At 36.8% G+C, this 15,893-nt stretch overlaps 1 protein-coding gene across 1 annotated transcript in view; it reads left to right on the top strand.

Moving 5' to 3' along the window:
• The window catches only part of NEK11 (NIMA related kinase 11), a 77,915-nt gene that overhangs the window by 35,755 nt on the left and 26,267 nt on the right, over positions 1-15,893 (top strand). Inside the window, exons 10-11 of the mRNA XM_066320740.1 lie at positions 156-249; positions 1,107-1,242. Coding sequence (XP_066176837.1) covers positions 156-249; positions 1,107-1,242 — 230 coding nt within the window. The remainder of the gene's footprint in view (positions 1-155; positions 250-1,106; positions 1,243-15,893) is intronic.

Below are 15,893 nucleotides of genomic sequence, written 5' to 3' on the forward strand. Positions count from 1 at the left end.
AAATAAGGTCTGTAATCTCTTTTTGCATTCATTAAAGCCTGAGTAGATGCCATGCATTGTTGGTAACATGAAAATCTCAGTATGGAATTTGTTTTTTCCATGTCTGCTTTTAGAAGATCCCTTTGTGCATGCTCTGATGTGTTCTGTATTTACAGGCAACTGGCAGAAGAAAAATATCAAGAAAACATCAAAAGAATGCAAGAATTCAGGTCCCGTAATTTTCAGCAGCTGAATGTCAATGTCCTACATGTAAGTATGGGCTGTTTTTTTGAGATCTCATTTATGTGCACCCAGTGTATAACACTTTTCTGTTTCCTGCATGGTTTCTTTACCACTAGAGGCACTGGCTTGTTCTGAGACTAGTAACTGGAAAATGTATCAAAATCTGGACTGCTTAGCAGAACCTGTTGATCTGTGATGAGGCAAAGTATATTCAGTTATTCAGATATGGTTCAACAAGCTCTATATTCATTGCAGTTTTATTTTTTCAGGTTACCCTTTTTAAATTTGCCCTTAAACCTAAATCTGCTCTCTGAAATGTTTTTACTGACTATATGGCATCAGAGTTAAAAATACATTTCTTTTCAAGGTGTTTAGAATTATAATCCTTTAAGCATTTTAATTTGGCATGGCTGTGGGTTCTTTTCATTAGGTTAAGAATATTAACACTTCAACTGACTTTCTAGTAAGAATGAATTCTTGGAATGACTCCCAGAATAAGTTGTCCTTTGCTTTTAAGCTATTTGCAACAGAAGACGAGCCAGTTCAATTCTAGCACCACATCCTATTTTAGAAAGAAAAGGGTCAGTTTGGAAATAGGTGGTGAACACATCACAGAAATAATTTTTTGTCTGCTTTGTACTCTATCTTTTCTTTTGCATGTCCTCTGGTTTCCATTTTCCATTGTGTCTAGAGAAAAAACAATATATTAAACCGGCTTCTTATGGCTGAGTCGCTACTGATCATTTACAAAAATGTTAGGATTTTATTTTAGTATTTGCCTAATACAAGTCCCAGGAATTGTGTGGATCAGGGCAACCATTGTGTTGTGATCCTACTGAAAGCTCTGTTCCTGTTTCTCCATGCTGCTTCATTGTTTGACTAAGGAATCTGATGGGCAGACTTCAAACCACCTCATTCATTCTCAGCCGGGCACTACAGGCAACTGTGTGTGCACAGGAAATGATGAACCCAGAGGGAAGGGATCAAGTGAGCTTAGCATGTCTGAACTTCCAGACCACGGTAAGAATTCAAAGTCTGATGTTAAAATGAAAATTCCTATCATGAGAAAAGATTCTTCCCTTGTAGTTCATATGCGGTAGGGAAACTGCAGTTTAAAAAGTGGTCAGATTTGTAAAGTTGTCAAAAAATAGAGAAGAGAGAAGGAAATTAATCTGGGTGAATGTGTGTACAGCAATGTATAGGAAGATTATGTGGCAGGAGATCTGTGTTCCCAAAGTTTGAGTGACCTGTCAGCAGAGATAGAGGTGAATGTACTTCCTTCAAAGGAGATGCTGAATTAGAAGGAAATAGCTTAAACTTTCCACATATGAAATGACTGGCATTAGATAAGCATTCCCTAACTTATGTCTCCAGTGAAAAAGGGAGTACAAGAATTCAAAGTGTTTACACCTTTGGTACACTTCGATGCCATTTTCTTTATCTTTAACAATGAGAGAAGCAGATGGAATCTCTTTAAACTCTGCTTATCTATATTGTCCACAAATACTTAGCTATTGTCTAAAGAATATGAAGTACTATATAACATGTATTTTTCTGTTATAGACAAAAAAATAGTCAAGCTTTTTGAAAAGGGTCAAACTGTGGAAATCTTGAGTTTAATGAGGAGAATATTTTTAAATTAACATTTGTATGGTTTTGTCTACAATGTTCTGGAGTGATGTCTTACTCTTAAATATTTAAAAATCATTGTGTGAGCACTATTATGGTGAAAAATTTTTAATTAGATTAGACTCTTACAAATATGCATCAATATACTTTAAAGTAAGAGCACTACTTTTCTCTAATAGTGTTGGTTTACGTACATCTGTGAAAGTATAGGTCATTAAATTAAAGGCATCAGAATCAGTTCACTTGTGGTGGAGGTGTTTTGGGGGGGTTTTAATAGCAAATGGCACTTTTTTTCTTTCAATGTACCCTCATCTGTGCCTGCGTGGTTGGCTTGCTGTTCCACAGCATGAGGAGAGATGACCTGTGTAGGAGAGAACCCAGCTGCTAGAAATACATCCTGCGGGGAGGGTGGGGAAACGTGCAAAGGGAGGACTGAGAGAAAGCAGTAAACGTGGGTGAGAGATGGACTGGGAGAAGCATACAAAGACTGCTAAACAGAAACAGAACAACATGCTTGGAAGGAAAGAAACAGATTTTTCTGCCTTTAGAGGTCATTAAGCTGTGTAACTATAATGATGGAAATGAGATGCATTTATATCTGTGATGCAAAAGCTGGGTCAGTCCATTGTACAAAACTGAATGCATGTTTAATTGCTTGTGCCAGAATCTCTGATGGAGGAGTGGTGGGTTCATGACAAGAAGGAGTTATGGATAGGCAAGAGAAATTATATGGTTTCTCTTCTTTGCTTTGTGAATACCTTGTTATTCCTGAAGCTGATGTCAAAGCTTGTTCTTACTCTATTCAGTATTCAGCCTCCTCTTTTCTTTAAGCATTTCAGTGCAACGATGCATATCCTACATGTCTAATTATTAAGTTATTAATTGCACCTTTGTATTTGAAAATGTAGAAACAGTTCCAGCTATTGATTTTCCAACAGAACTTCATTCTTGATCCATGGCTATACAATAATGAAAGAAAAAAGCTAGAAGCAAGGCTATAAAATGGTTTTAGCAAGTTGTCTTTCATGTTAATTAATCTTGCTGACCTTTACTATGTTAACAGAAGAAGTTAGCATGTGAAAACCAGACTAACAAGTTCCCTTGTCACAACTAATAACTAAAAAGAGTTTAGGAAGGAGAGAAAAGGCAGGAGCAACTTTTTAAATTATTAGGGCAGACCTAAAAAAATAATTTCAAGAAAAACTGGTGAGGAACAGCGAGGGATAGTACCCCAGACCCAGCAGGTATGGAGGAAAGGTCAGAGTATCTGTGGCTCATAACCTGCAGTTCTTATAAAATTTGCAACATGAGCTCAAGAGAAGGGTTTGGAGTATCGAAAGACCAAGGTATTAAAGGATTAAGGAAAGGAATAGAAGATAAAACAACTTGCAGTCCTCTTTCAGTGAAAATTGTCTAAACCATTATGAATCACAGTTGTATGTCATTGTGGAAGCTGTCAAATACAAAGCTTAAAGTTTAGCTTTAGTAAGTAGTTTTGACTTCTGTGGCACCATGAGTCAGATGTAGTAGTGGTAGTTACAATTAACTGAAATTTGGAAAAAATAAGGCAGTGTAGATAAAAAACCCCCACTAAGGCAGTTTGTGGTTTTGGACTTTACAGTGGACAAGTTTTAGCAATGACAAAAGCATTCAACTGCTATAGACTTCCCTGGGAAGTTTAAGCTTCTCTCCATGTTTGTTTTATGTAATCAGCAATGACATTCTGAACACTTTTTATTCTAACTAGTAGTCTTGTGCACTTGAGAGACATCTGAAAGAGTTCTTTGAAATCACCTATAGCTGACCAATTTGTTAGTCTTCACTCACATTTGTTTCCTGGAAAATGAAAGATGTGAGTGGACCCTGTGGTTTTGATGTGGAGATGAGCTCATTGAAGTACAGAGAAACTTTCTCAAGACTGCTTACAACAGGTACAAGTTCTTGAGAACTTAAAGAAATGATCTGATTCTTATTCCTAAAGAGAAATGCTTCAGGCAATGTAAATACTGTTTTTTTAGCATTTTTAAGATGCATTGCTTTATTGCCTAGCAGTTTAAGTACTTCCCTCCTCCTGTGTATAAACCTCCCTAAAGCACTTCTATATCATTCATATATTTAGCGCTGTTCACTTTTAACATACCGGGACATTCTGTCCTTATTCTTTCCTTAAGATGCTTCCTAGCTATTCCCTCAGAATTTATAATAGATAATTTTTGTTTCAATGCCCTAATTTTTGAACTCACAACTCTGTTTCTTTGAGTTTCCTCATTTTCCATTATTCTACTTCTCAGGGTCATCTAGTATTTGTTCTTGTATTATCCTGGTTCTGGGACTTGGTCTCTCCAGCTGGCATGCTTATTAGAACAAAGGATTCTTTTGCTTTGGCTATTACTTTTCTCCACACTGAAGATTATCAGAGAGGTGGGCAGGGTAACATTACTTGCAGTAGTGAAGTTTTAAAAATGCACTTTAAATTTCTATTTCTCTGAAGTTGCTGTAATAAGTTTTTGAACAGTTTTGCATCTTTAACCATACTGTCTAAAGTAAACAAATATTCTCATTTGTAAAAAGACAGGCAATTGAGGGGCTAAGAAAGAGCTAGAAAAAAATTACTTCTATGATTGCTGTTAGCCATATTAAGTAACTGAAGTATGTTGATTGTATCATTGGAACAGTAAATGTTCTTACTATATTGTTTCAGCTAGTTAGGCCACTAACATGTTCCTTAGAATACTAAGACTTTGAAAATAGAAGAAAAAAGTATTTTTGCTCATTTGCAAGTCTTTTATGTAATAGCTTTAGTCTGCATTAGGTTTTTTAGATTCGTTAATAGGAAACAAAACTTGTATTTTGCTAATGAGATATTTATGGAAAGATATTTTATAGTTGTGTTTAATATTAGTTGAAAAATGTTGATATCTCTGTCGTATGCATCCATGAATTTGTGGAATTGTCATCATACAAATAATTTAACTCTATGGTGGATGGAGGAGTTAATATATTGTACTACTAGGAACAATTTTGGGTTACTGTAGATATCTTTGTATGTCTTCCATCTTCAGTTTCTCCAAGTACAAGCAAGAGACAAAAAGAGCTGAAATAAGATTTGTATAGAGATAGTACACAGAAACACTGAGCCACTGTCAGTATTAAATTAAAATATTTTTGTGTTGAACATATATATATGTGTAGATCTGTGCACGTCATTTGTTTTCAATGAGCAGTGTAAAATAAAATAGCTAAAGATTAGCATCCATAGTTAATGATTAATAACTGAATTCCCTTTATATTTTGATTTGGATGTTTTGTTTTCTGCTTCATTGCTCCAGTTCATTTTATTGTTTAATTATTTCTGAATGTTAAAAAGCATATTTTGCAAGTCATGGCAATGACGCAGGAATGAGCAATGCAAAATGTGTCAGGATAAACATGTACCTATATTTCCTGTTCTTGCTGAGGGTTACCTACTAAGTAAATTATTCATCTTCTCTTGTTATCATCAAAAAGAAAAGCCACCTAGTAATAAATGGCTTAACATCACACACCCACCCACATCCACACACACCCTCCACCTCCACCCCCACCCCGTCTCTTGACCAATTTTTTATAGAAGCTATCTCCATTTGGTCTAAGACAGATAGGCCAAAGTAAATTTTTCTGGAGATTACTGCATTTTCAGTGCATGTACTTACCTTTCAACAGTGTGTTTGTTAAAATACTGGTGAGGCAAATTATATTGTAGTGCTGGCAACCAGAGGTCAGTTCATCTAATAGAAAAAAACCAACAAAGCTGTGAAAAAGAACTCTGCATAATAAACTGCTCATTTTCACTAATAATAATGACTGCAGCTGGAATAAAATCATTCATTTTACAAAACATAAGCAAAAATTATCAACAAGATAATAGGACCATCCATGACCTACAGCCCAGCCTTGTTGTTATGGACAAATATGGTCAGTGTCCTCCTTTGCCAGTTAGAACAATGCAAATCCAGCTGGGCAGGTTCATTACATGTTTAATGGTAATGATGTGGCCTTCCTCTGAAAAGCTACTGGAACCATGACAAAAGTAGTGCATTGCTTCCTAATACAGCATTATAATTCTTCTTCATCTTCTAATTTACCTGACAGAGCTTGTCATCCACTTTTCTGATAAAAAAACAATAACCAGAGAAGCAGATATTCGCTTTACCAGAGAACTGGATATTGACATTTTAGGGTGCAGAAAGTCATCTTTGCCCTAGATTTTCCACTGATAGACCACTTCAGCTTTTTTGTGGGTGCTACTACACACTGAGCTAAGTAATGGCAGATTTCTCACTGCATCACATTAATTCTGAATGCAGGTAGTTTCACCTTGGTTGCAATGTCTTCTAATAAAGCCAGATTTTACAGCATAGTTCCGCTCAATTCTTTGTACCTCTTGATTCCTTTCGACTTGCCTGTATTTGCAGGATATTGAGTGAATTAGGAAACACTGCTTATGGGGACTTACTGTAAAAAATCCAGAGAAGTCTGTATCAGACCATGCAGTGTACCCACATGTGTGGGAAAGTAGTGTGAAATATCAGAAATTTCTTAGTTTACTAGATAGAAAATCCTCTAGGTAGAGGAGCTCAGTCTTTGCAGGTGAAAATAGCATGAGGAGCAAGGCATAATCTTGTTATATAACAGTAATGGCTAAAGGTTCAGGGTTTCTGATACAATTTCTATAGCAAAGCTTGCCTTGAAATTGGCCACAAAATCATAAGCTGTATCTAAAAGTGCTTCTAGGTAGTTCAGTGCAATTATAGATGCTACAATTCTACCATTTCCTTAGTGTCATTGTTGATTCTGGTTTGGATCAGTGTACACAGTTGAAAGATAAACCGGATACAAAGCTATCTTCACTACCAGACCATTTACAGAAACCATAAGGAATGTTGAATTCAACAAGCCACACTCTAACAGGCATGAAAACATAAAGCCATGCACTGGCATTCATGGCTAAAATTGCCACTTTATATTCGTATCAATTTCACGGTTGGTGAGACATAGTAAACAAGGGTGCAGAGGATTTTTTTAAAAGGTATTAAAATTTATATATTTATCTATATTATTAAGGGCTTGTCCTCATTGTATCACTTCATTGCCTGGAATGAAAGAAAGCCAAAGCAAATCAGCATTAGACATAAGGGGCACTAATAAAATATTACATTCTGCATTTTTGGATTGCCAGCTGAGGCTTCCAGAGTGTTCACATCCATTTTTGTAAGACACTCAGCTCTGCATAAACTGCTACTGCAGTTAATAGACATATTTTTGTGTGGGAAGGGGGTCAAGTTAAAAGAGGAGAATAGCTTCAGTTAAATACTTGTAGTATTTAAATTCTTTGTACAGAAAAATAATGCAACCAATTAAAGCTATATGAATAAAGGGACATATTATATGATCTCTCTGATCTGTATTATATTGCTTTTTATTTCTGTATACTGAAAAGATGATAACTTGCTAAATTCCTTAGCTTAATATCTTGCAATACATTACACCTGGCAAACCTCTGATTTTATTACAGTTTCAAAATAGCTAAGTGTGTTACAGTAATTGTGTACATTATTCCTATGTCTCCATGGCTAATTTTAAGTTATGGATATATTGCTTTGAATTTCAAGTGGGCAAAGTTCAGTTGGCCCTCAAATAAGAAATGTTCACTCAATATAAAATACTGTGCTTTTTTCTAGCCTGTTATTTTTACAAGCTGTGTTGAAGGATTTTCAAAGTATTTTGTTAATTTAGGAAAGTTAAAAACCTGTAATATTTCTGAGCAGTTCTTCCCACATCTATGTACACACACCTTTATTTTGATGCCTGTAAAATGCACCAAATAACTGAATAACACTCTAAAAGATGACCATACAAGTTATCACAGTGCTCCAAGGCTCTAAGGAAAAACAAGTCTTGTCTTGTTTTTCAGTCTGGCAAGTCAAAATAAAGCAGAATAGTACTTAGAATAAGTGATATTAAGAACCTTTCTGCATTATTCTTGCTACATTATCCTTTGTAACCAGGAAATCTTGTCTCAATTAAGAGGAAAGCATTGCTGTGAGTTCTGCTGTGGTTAACCATTGGTCTCCTCTTTCTTGTGGTTACCCTACTTCCAGGATCATATGGCATATTCCCTCACTTGCTGCAGTGATCGCGTGGGATGCTTGTGGAGAGAAACTCACTGGTTTAGTTCTGGCATTTGCAGCTACCAGTCCTACACTTGTCCTTGGAACATGAGGTGACAAACTCCTGAGACTCTTGCAGGATCTGAGGGTGTAGCATGCTCCTCTGACCTTCTCATCTGTCTCTTGTTTTCATTGCTTGGTTTCACACTGAGCTCAACTTGTCCCAGATTCAATTAAAGGAACACTAAATCTGATTTATTTTAGCAAAATCAAGATTTAATGAAGTTTGCAAGTTTTATCCAGAAATTGGAAAATTAATCAATGCTTTTTTTTAATTTTTTTTTTTAATCATTGACTAAAGTATTATTGTTCTTGATTAAGGAGTTCTTCCCTTGAAGTATTGCCTCTGGAGAGCAGGAGTTGAACCCTAGCCATAAGCTCCTCAGGAAACCTTTTCCAAATCTATCTATTCTTCAACATGCCTAGCTACTAAAATCTTTTCATAGCTTCACCAAGATTCATAGCTTACTTCTTACAAGAAGTCTTGCTCTTGCAGGTTCACAGAGGAAAGCTTGCAGAATGAAGTCTTTACACAGCAGTTATATTAAAAAACCCAAACACTTCCAAAGCGTGGGGAGAGCAGATTATGCTACTGTATAGCTCCTACCTTCTCCTAATCTATTTTTCATACTGGTTTAGTTTGGCATTGATAAAGAGAGTCTACTTCAAAATTCACCTTGGCCAATGACTACAGTTAAAATTATTCTGGGCTAGTCTTTTAAAAAATGGCATAAGAATTCCCTTCACCCTTTCCAAAGCATTCTGTTAAAAAACACTTACAAAGCTCTGTGAATGAATTCTGTGAATTTAGGAAGCAGTTAGAAGCAAATGCACTGAGATTGTATAAGTCAAAAAAATACTGCATACTGGATCCTATAACAGATACTTTCAGATAATTTCAGTGTTTTAAATCCTCCTTAGAAAGATACTAGCTTTTATTCCAAGTTATCCTACCTACAGAGCAAAGTAGCTTTACACTGCACCTTAGATGCAAGGTTAAACTGGTGTAAATAAAGATGCACCAGGTTTTATTTGCAAACAAAGCATCAATGAACAGGATGGTGTTGAAAAAATTTTGAAAGGACTCCCAGTCCAGCCCCAGTTGGAGTTTTATGGTTTTCTTATCAAACTAGAGGGCATTTCTGGGGAACTGAGACAAATTATATGGTGATGCAAGAAGCTGGAAGCAATAACAAGTGAGGAAGAATTTACTCTGAAAGAAGCTGTAAATGCTGAATTAATTCCTATATTCTACCAGTTTAGCATTCACTGCATGTGACTGTCAGACAACTGGGTGGAGGGAATGAGAAGATGACAGCAGGGAAGGTCCTGTTTGAATTTTCCTGCTATATTTTCTGCTTCACAGACCAAAGTGTGCCCCTGTGATCTTGTAAATATGTGCTTTTGCAAGTGAATTTCATCCAGGTGTTTAAGGGCTCAATACCTTTTTGCTTGGTTGCAATAATTTGCTAGTTTTTCTTACTTGTTCAACATATGACTTATATTATTGCTTATATCCAAATTAAATGCATTTTGCATCTTTGCTACATCCAGACTCTTGTGTGCACAACTGCTTACACCATGTTTGGATATGAGCCATTCCCATTAATTTTCTTCTCTTTTTGTGGATTCTTGTTGTGAAAATATCCCCCATTTAAGTCTTAAAAATGGTATTCTTGAACCAAATCTCAAGAAGAAGGAAGCAAGTCTCTTAAGGGGCAGATTTTGTGTTAACATGTGGACTTTTTCCTTCCCAACACTGTTGTGAGACTGAAAGGGAAAGAGTCAGAAGGTTGGTATCTGCCAGATTCAGGGGGAAATCTGAGTTTGTATTGGAAAGTATACTTCGATAAAATAAGTTTAAAATAACTCAGGTAGTGAGATAGTTTTAAGCTGATGTCATTAGGTCACTTTTCTTTCAATTTAGTTCTCATGGTCTGTTCCTGAAGCAGTGTAAATAGTAGGGCAACTTTTACAATAATGAAGACTCTAATGCATAACTGAAATGGCTTCCAAAACTCACTAAATGCTCCCTGTTATTGACTAAATCACTATGTTGTTCTTTCTCTTTATTCACCCATCATTACTAAGAAGATTTTGGAAGATTTTTAGATTTGCTGGACTTCAAGCCATGTTTGAAAGGCAGCATGGCTTCATCTTAATCGTCACTGCCTACCAGAGCTCCCATTTCTGTATTTGTGACAACTAGGAAATCAGAAGAAAAAACCCCAAACTATTCAGAAAACTGGGGAAAAATATGATTAAAATCTTCCTTCTTGCTGTTCATTTTTGTTAACCATTCCTTTTAAGAACTTATTTTTCCCTCTCATGCTTTGTCACTGTACTTACTGATAAAATACTAAGAGGTGGAATATTTGGGGAAAAAATCTGTGTCCTTCAAATTAAATATTTCTCTTAGAAGTTTAATTTTGGTTAAAAAGAGGTCATTTTTCCTTGGATAAAAGCACTTTGAAACTTGCTACTTTCCTTCTAACATCAAGTAGTAGATGATTCCCATAAGGCCACTCTGATTTACACCCTCTGTATCTATTTTTCTAACCATTTCACTATAAGTAGTTCTTCACTCAGTGACACCCATAAAATAATTGAAGCTCTTTACATTTTTTGAAATGCAAAGAGGAGAATTACAAAATATTAATGTTTAAATTTGGTTATTTTTCTGGTTCTCAATTAGAAGAACTCACTCTATGTCTAAGCTGCACATGGCCATGTCAGAAGATGATTAATTTAACAACTTCCTAGTCCTTCTGTGCTTCTCCAGAAGGATTGTACAGAACTTTCATGAGCACAAAAGTCCTGTACATCCCCTAGTTCATTTCTTAAATGTATGTTCTGAGAGTCTGTTTCAGCCTAGTTAGAAGAGATGGATGAAATATTCCACTGTCTTTCTGAACAATGAAGCTTCAGAGTTGAAAATGCATATATCGTCTATACCTGGCCATAGGATGGTGATTCACTTTGACTGAAAGTTTTAAACTTGAAGGGTTTTGTCTTATACAGGGAAAAAAAACCCCACCTCAACCCCCCAAACCAATCTGAGTAAGCTTAGATTATAAATTTAAAAATAATTTATTTTATTTTTTTCTATTCATATGGGTATTGTCCTGAGCTGCAGAGGGGCACAGAGCCCTTGATCTCCTTTGTGGTAGAATTCCTTGTTCAAGATGATGTAGCTCAGGGAAACATATCTTTGTGTTTCAAACTTCTCTCCTGCTGACAGTGCTTCAACTCTTTGTTTTCTTCCTTGAGGGCAGAAATCCCTTTCTGTTTCTCCCTCTATGATAACTGATGCACAGTTCTGAAGAGTGCTGCCCAGCCCTGTGCACCAGCTCCTCTTGCCAGCTCTTAAATTTCTACTTAGCTTGTTTAGTGTGTATGTTAAATATGTGCATACACAAATAGATTTGGGGTGATTTTTAACTGTTTGTGAGCAATGAAATAGCCACAGCATTATAAAATAGTTTAGGCTGGAAGGAACCTCTGGCAGCCTAGTACAATCCCCTGCTCAAAGCCATTCTTTTCAGATCAAGTTTTTAAGGGATGTGTGATCAAGTTTTGAACATATCCAAGGGTTGATTGAGCTCTTGCAGCTTCTTGTTTGATCACTTTTTTTTTTTTTTTTTTTTTTCTTCCATAATGTCAAGTTGGGATTTAGGAGTTCCAGATGTTTGTTGTTTCTTTTCCTATCACCATTCACCTCTCTGAAGAGACTGACTCCATCTTCCTTTTATCCTGTGATCAGACAGTCATAAACAGCAGCAAGGTTTCCCCTTCACCTTCCCTTCTCAGGGCTGAAGGATCTTGCTCTCTCAGCCCCTTCTGGCACCTTCAGGTGCTCCAGCTCTGTGCCCAGCCTGGGTGTCACTGTGCCATCTGCTCCAGTAAGTAACACCTGCTCATTTGGGATCTAACTGGTCTTTGTTGATGCATTTCCACAGAAAGGAAAGGATCAGGGCCAGCTTTGTGTTATTGCCAGGGTCCTGCCTGTGGCTGTCTTGCAGCCCTGTGCAGCACAGAAGCAGAAGGCAGAAGAATGATTTTCCCTGCTCTTGCCTCAATGCCCAGCATGGCCCATGTACAAAGCCTTGCAAGGGGAACAGTGCATGGGTCTCTTTGTCCTGGCCCTCTCTCTCAGTTTGCTGAGTTCCCTGTGTCAGTCTGTGGTAGCAGAGATGTGGTGACACCACTTTCTGGTGTCCTGGTTCATGTCACCACCTTAGGAGTCCATTATGTCTCATGACAGTATGTGTCAGAGCAGTTAAGTGATTTGCTCCTCACTTTCCTCTGTGTGATACTGTGCCGACTGAGGAGTGTAACAACATGAAATTGTAACTATTTTTTCCTGTAAAGTAGGAATGCAACAGCAGAGAAAATCTGCCTTTTTCCAGAGAGGCAATGAAGCCTTTGGATCAAAAAAGTACAATAGTTCTTAAGAGTCAAGTGTGACTCTGTTACTGTGAATACAAATGGTGAAAATTTACATATGTTACACCATTCTGGGTTTTTTTTCTTTTACATTTTTTCCTTTCTTTTAATAAAAAAGGCTTTACTTATTGTATTCTGCATGCTCTGGAATGTGGGAATACTACATTAATGTAGCAATGACAAGTATGACTTTGAGGCACAAGAAAATTAAACATATTTATCAAAGTATTTTCGTCTCTTTGGAGAAAATTGTTGCTGAGTTACCATGCTACCTGAAACAAGCTTTTGGTGGATTTAAGCAAAATATTACAAGTATTACATTCCTCTGTTTTCTGTTTAGCTTGTCTTCTTGGGAAATAACCATGCTTTTATGATTTTATTTTTTTTTTAGATAATGAGGTTTTACCCTTCATTCCATTATTAGCATCATGTTACTGTATAGAAAGAGATCTAAAGAGGAACAATTTTTATTTAAAGCTTGTTTTCTGTTGAATACCTAATAGCAAGTATCAAGTGTCTTAATCCTGTGCCTAAACCATCTAGCAATACCAAAGCAACAGCTGAGTTTGTTCTGAATTCAGTGTTTTTAAGCAAATAAATGCTATTGTGACTGGCCTTGGTGCAATGTGCACAGCGGGATAAAGCACAAGGTGCTTTCAGAGACCAGCTGAGAGATATGGAGGTTTGAGGGGGCAGAAGCAGCTCTACAGACCCTTCCTCGTGCTTCCTATGGAAAATATAAGTATGCTGTATCAGAGATGTTCAGCTGGATGCCAGTCCAGCTGTCAAAACAGAGGCAGTGTCACCTGGGTTCTGCAGCAGCACTTTTGTTTCTTCCTTCAACATGGTAGACTTGGCATTGCCCTCACTAGCACCACTTCTTTACCCAAGTACCTCCCAGGCACAAATAGGCATAATATCTATTTTATTTTTCAGGGAAAAATAAAAGGACAGGGTCAAGGTCCTGTCACTGGAGTCCATTAAGCTTTGCAATGGTCAAACAGTCAAGCCAAAAGACCAGGATTTTTATTAAAAATACTTCCCTGAAAGCACAAACCAAATAATTTTCTTCTGTGCTACATTACTTAGTGTGCAACTTCACTGGTAATGTTCAGGAATGGGGGCAGTAACCAGCCTTTTGTCGCCTGGTTTGTGGAAATTGAAGTGGTATACGAAATCACAGGGAGTTATGGGAAAACTCAGGTAACAAATATTCTTCCTGAGGATGGACTGCAGACATGGAAATGGAAGCTTATGGTGCGTGAACTCCCCTGACCGTGAGAACACCAACTCAAGCTATCTGCGCTTGGGCTTTACTATGCCAGCACAGGTACATCTTGCCATGTTGACTTATGGTGCCTGCTGTGCCAGATCCACTTTATCTGTTCTTGAGATTTGTCTGATCCTGGGTCTCAGCTCAATTAGCTCTTCTGTACTCAGATAATTCTGCAGAGAACCAGACATGTCTTGTGCATCTGTAATACCTGGAGGACTGGGAGCTGGCTCTGCTTTGCTAAGACTCAAGGAATTGTTGTATGGAAACAGTTTAAATAAATGTTTAAATGCTTTGAAGGCTCCTTCTTTAAAGATGCTAGTCATAAAACCAAAAAGTTTTAAGAACTTTTATTAGGTACATGCCAAATTCCCCTGCACTGGACTTGCTGTCTTCTTTTAGAAATGCCACTGGAATTGGTTTCTGAATTGGGGCCAGTAAACTTGTATACCCTGGAGCATCTCTAGCATCTGAACTAACATTTCAAATTGTATTACTATTGTATTACTATGCTCAGATTAACTGGCTATCTATAAACAGCGGTCAAACCAATTTCACAAATGGTGAGGTGAATAATTCCAACAAGGATGCAAAATCTGGCATGGAAGTGTGGAATACAGCCACTTCCAGCCTCTCTGCATAGTTCAGGGTCATCTCCAGTTTTGTATGGTCATGGGCTGCTCACAAAGTATAGAGCTTACAGTAGCCAGAGCAGACATTTTGAACTTACAATTATGAGTAAAAAGACTGGTTTTGGTACCTTGTTTGGTTGGAAAGGGGAGGCTTGCATTTTTTAGTCCAGCAAGAAACAAATGCAGAATGTGGGAGGAGAAGATGACTCAGAAAACACCAGCATAGCCTGATGTTTGTATTGCAACATAATAAATGGGCTGTTTTGTATGTATTTGCATGCACATAGACAGAATGCAGATGAACCTAATAAAATTATGCTAATCACTGGGATGACAGTCTCTCTGCAGGAAAGAAAAATTGATCACCTCACATGGAAAAGGAGATGTATCTTGATTTTGTAGTGTTCTTGCCACATAGAAAGGATGATATTTAAGATTCCCTTTTTAATGAAGTGCTGGATTTCTCTGTCAAATGGCACTTTGTAGAACTCAAGCAATTGAATAATGGCTTTCTTTGTGAGAAAATGTTTTGGGGTTGGGGGCATTCTGCTGGAAACTCAGGTACTGATTAGTTGTTTGCTGGTTTGCTTGTTTGTTTGTTTTTTCAAACTAAGAAATGTGAGAAATAGAAACAGGAAAGATGAGGATTAAAAATTGTGACAGTGGAGCATGGGGCTTTTATGCAGCTTTCACTAATATCTTAAACCAGAAACCTAAATCAAAATGTGTCAACATTTTGGAGCTAAATCAGGTGTATAAAGAAAGGAAGTACTTTTGAAATTACTTGGTGACAATAGATAGTAGACCTTATATCTCAACAGGAGACCTTAACCATCTAATGCTGCAGATAGTTATACTATTTTTCCTGAGTTCTCTTTCACCTTAAAGATTAGAATTATTGCTCCTGCCCAAACTCAAATGTGTTTTAATGAATTTGAATTGCATTCCCCTGTTTGAATCATTCTGGGTTTGTAGCCATGTGAAACAATTAAAAATTGATTAATAATTTTTATGTCATATTGCTTGCATTTAATTTATTTCAATGCAGTAAAATTTAAGATAGTTCTTATTTCTTTAAAGGGGCAGACTGAGGAGAGTGGTTGAAACTAGCATTAGTTAAAATTATGACAATGATGATTTATGACAGCTGAACATTAAATATTTTTTTGTCTTCAAGTAACATTTCTTGTAGTAATATCTCCCTGAAGGAGATGCAATCAGACTTCAAGCTGTGTCACTAATTCTTTTGTACAGAGTCTGGGATGCTGAAGGATTTCACCCAGTGCAGAGTGGCTGGAGTATCTTTCAAGCTGTGATGAATGTGTTGAGTTTTAATACCAATTATGGTACTTCATGGGCTCATTTGCTATATTAGTATTGTACTCACTGCTGTTATTAAAACTTGTGATAGTAATAAAAAATTGAGAGAGCATGACACCAAAGTATGCGTAGCTTGACTTTATACTAGTTTATTTTATTATA

Source organism: Sylvia atricapilla, chromosome 1 (assembly GCF_009819655.1).
Source record: "Sylvia atricapilla isolate bSylAtr1 chromosome 1, bSylAtr1.pri, whole genome shotgun sequence".
Classification (NCBI taxonomy): domain Eukaryota; kingdom Metazoa; phylum Chordata; class Aves; order Passeriformes; family Sylviidae; genus Sylvia; species Sylvia atricapilla.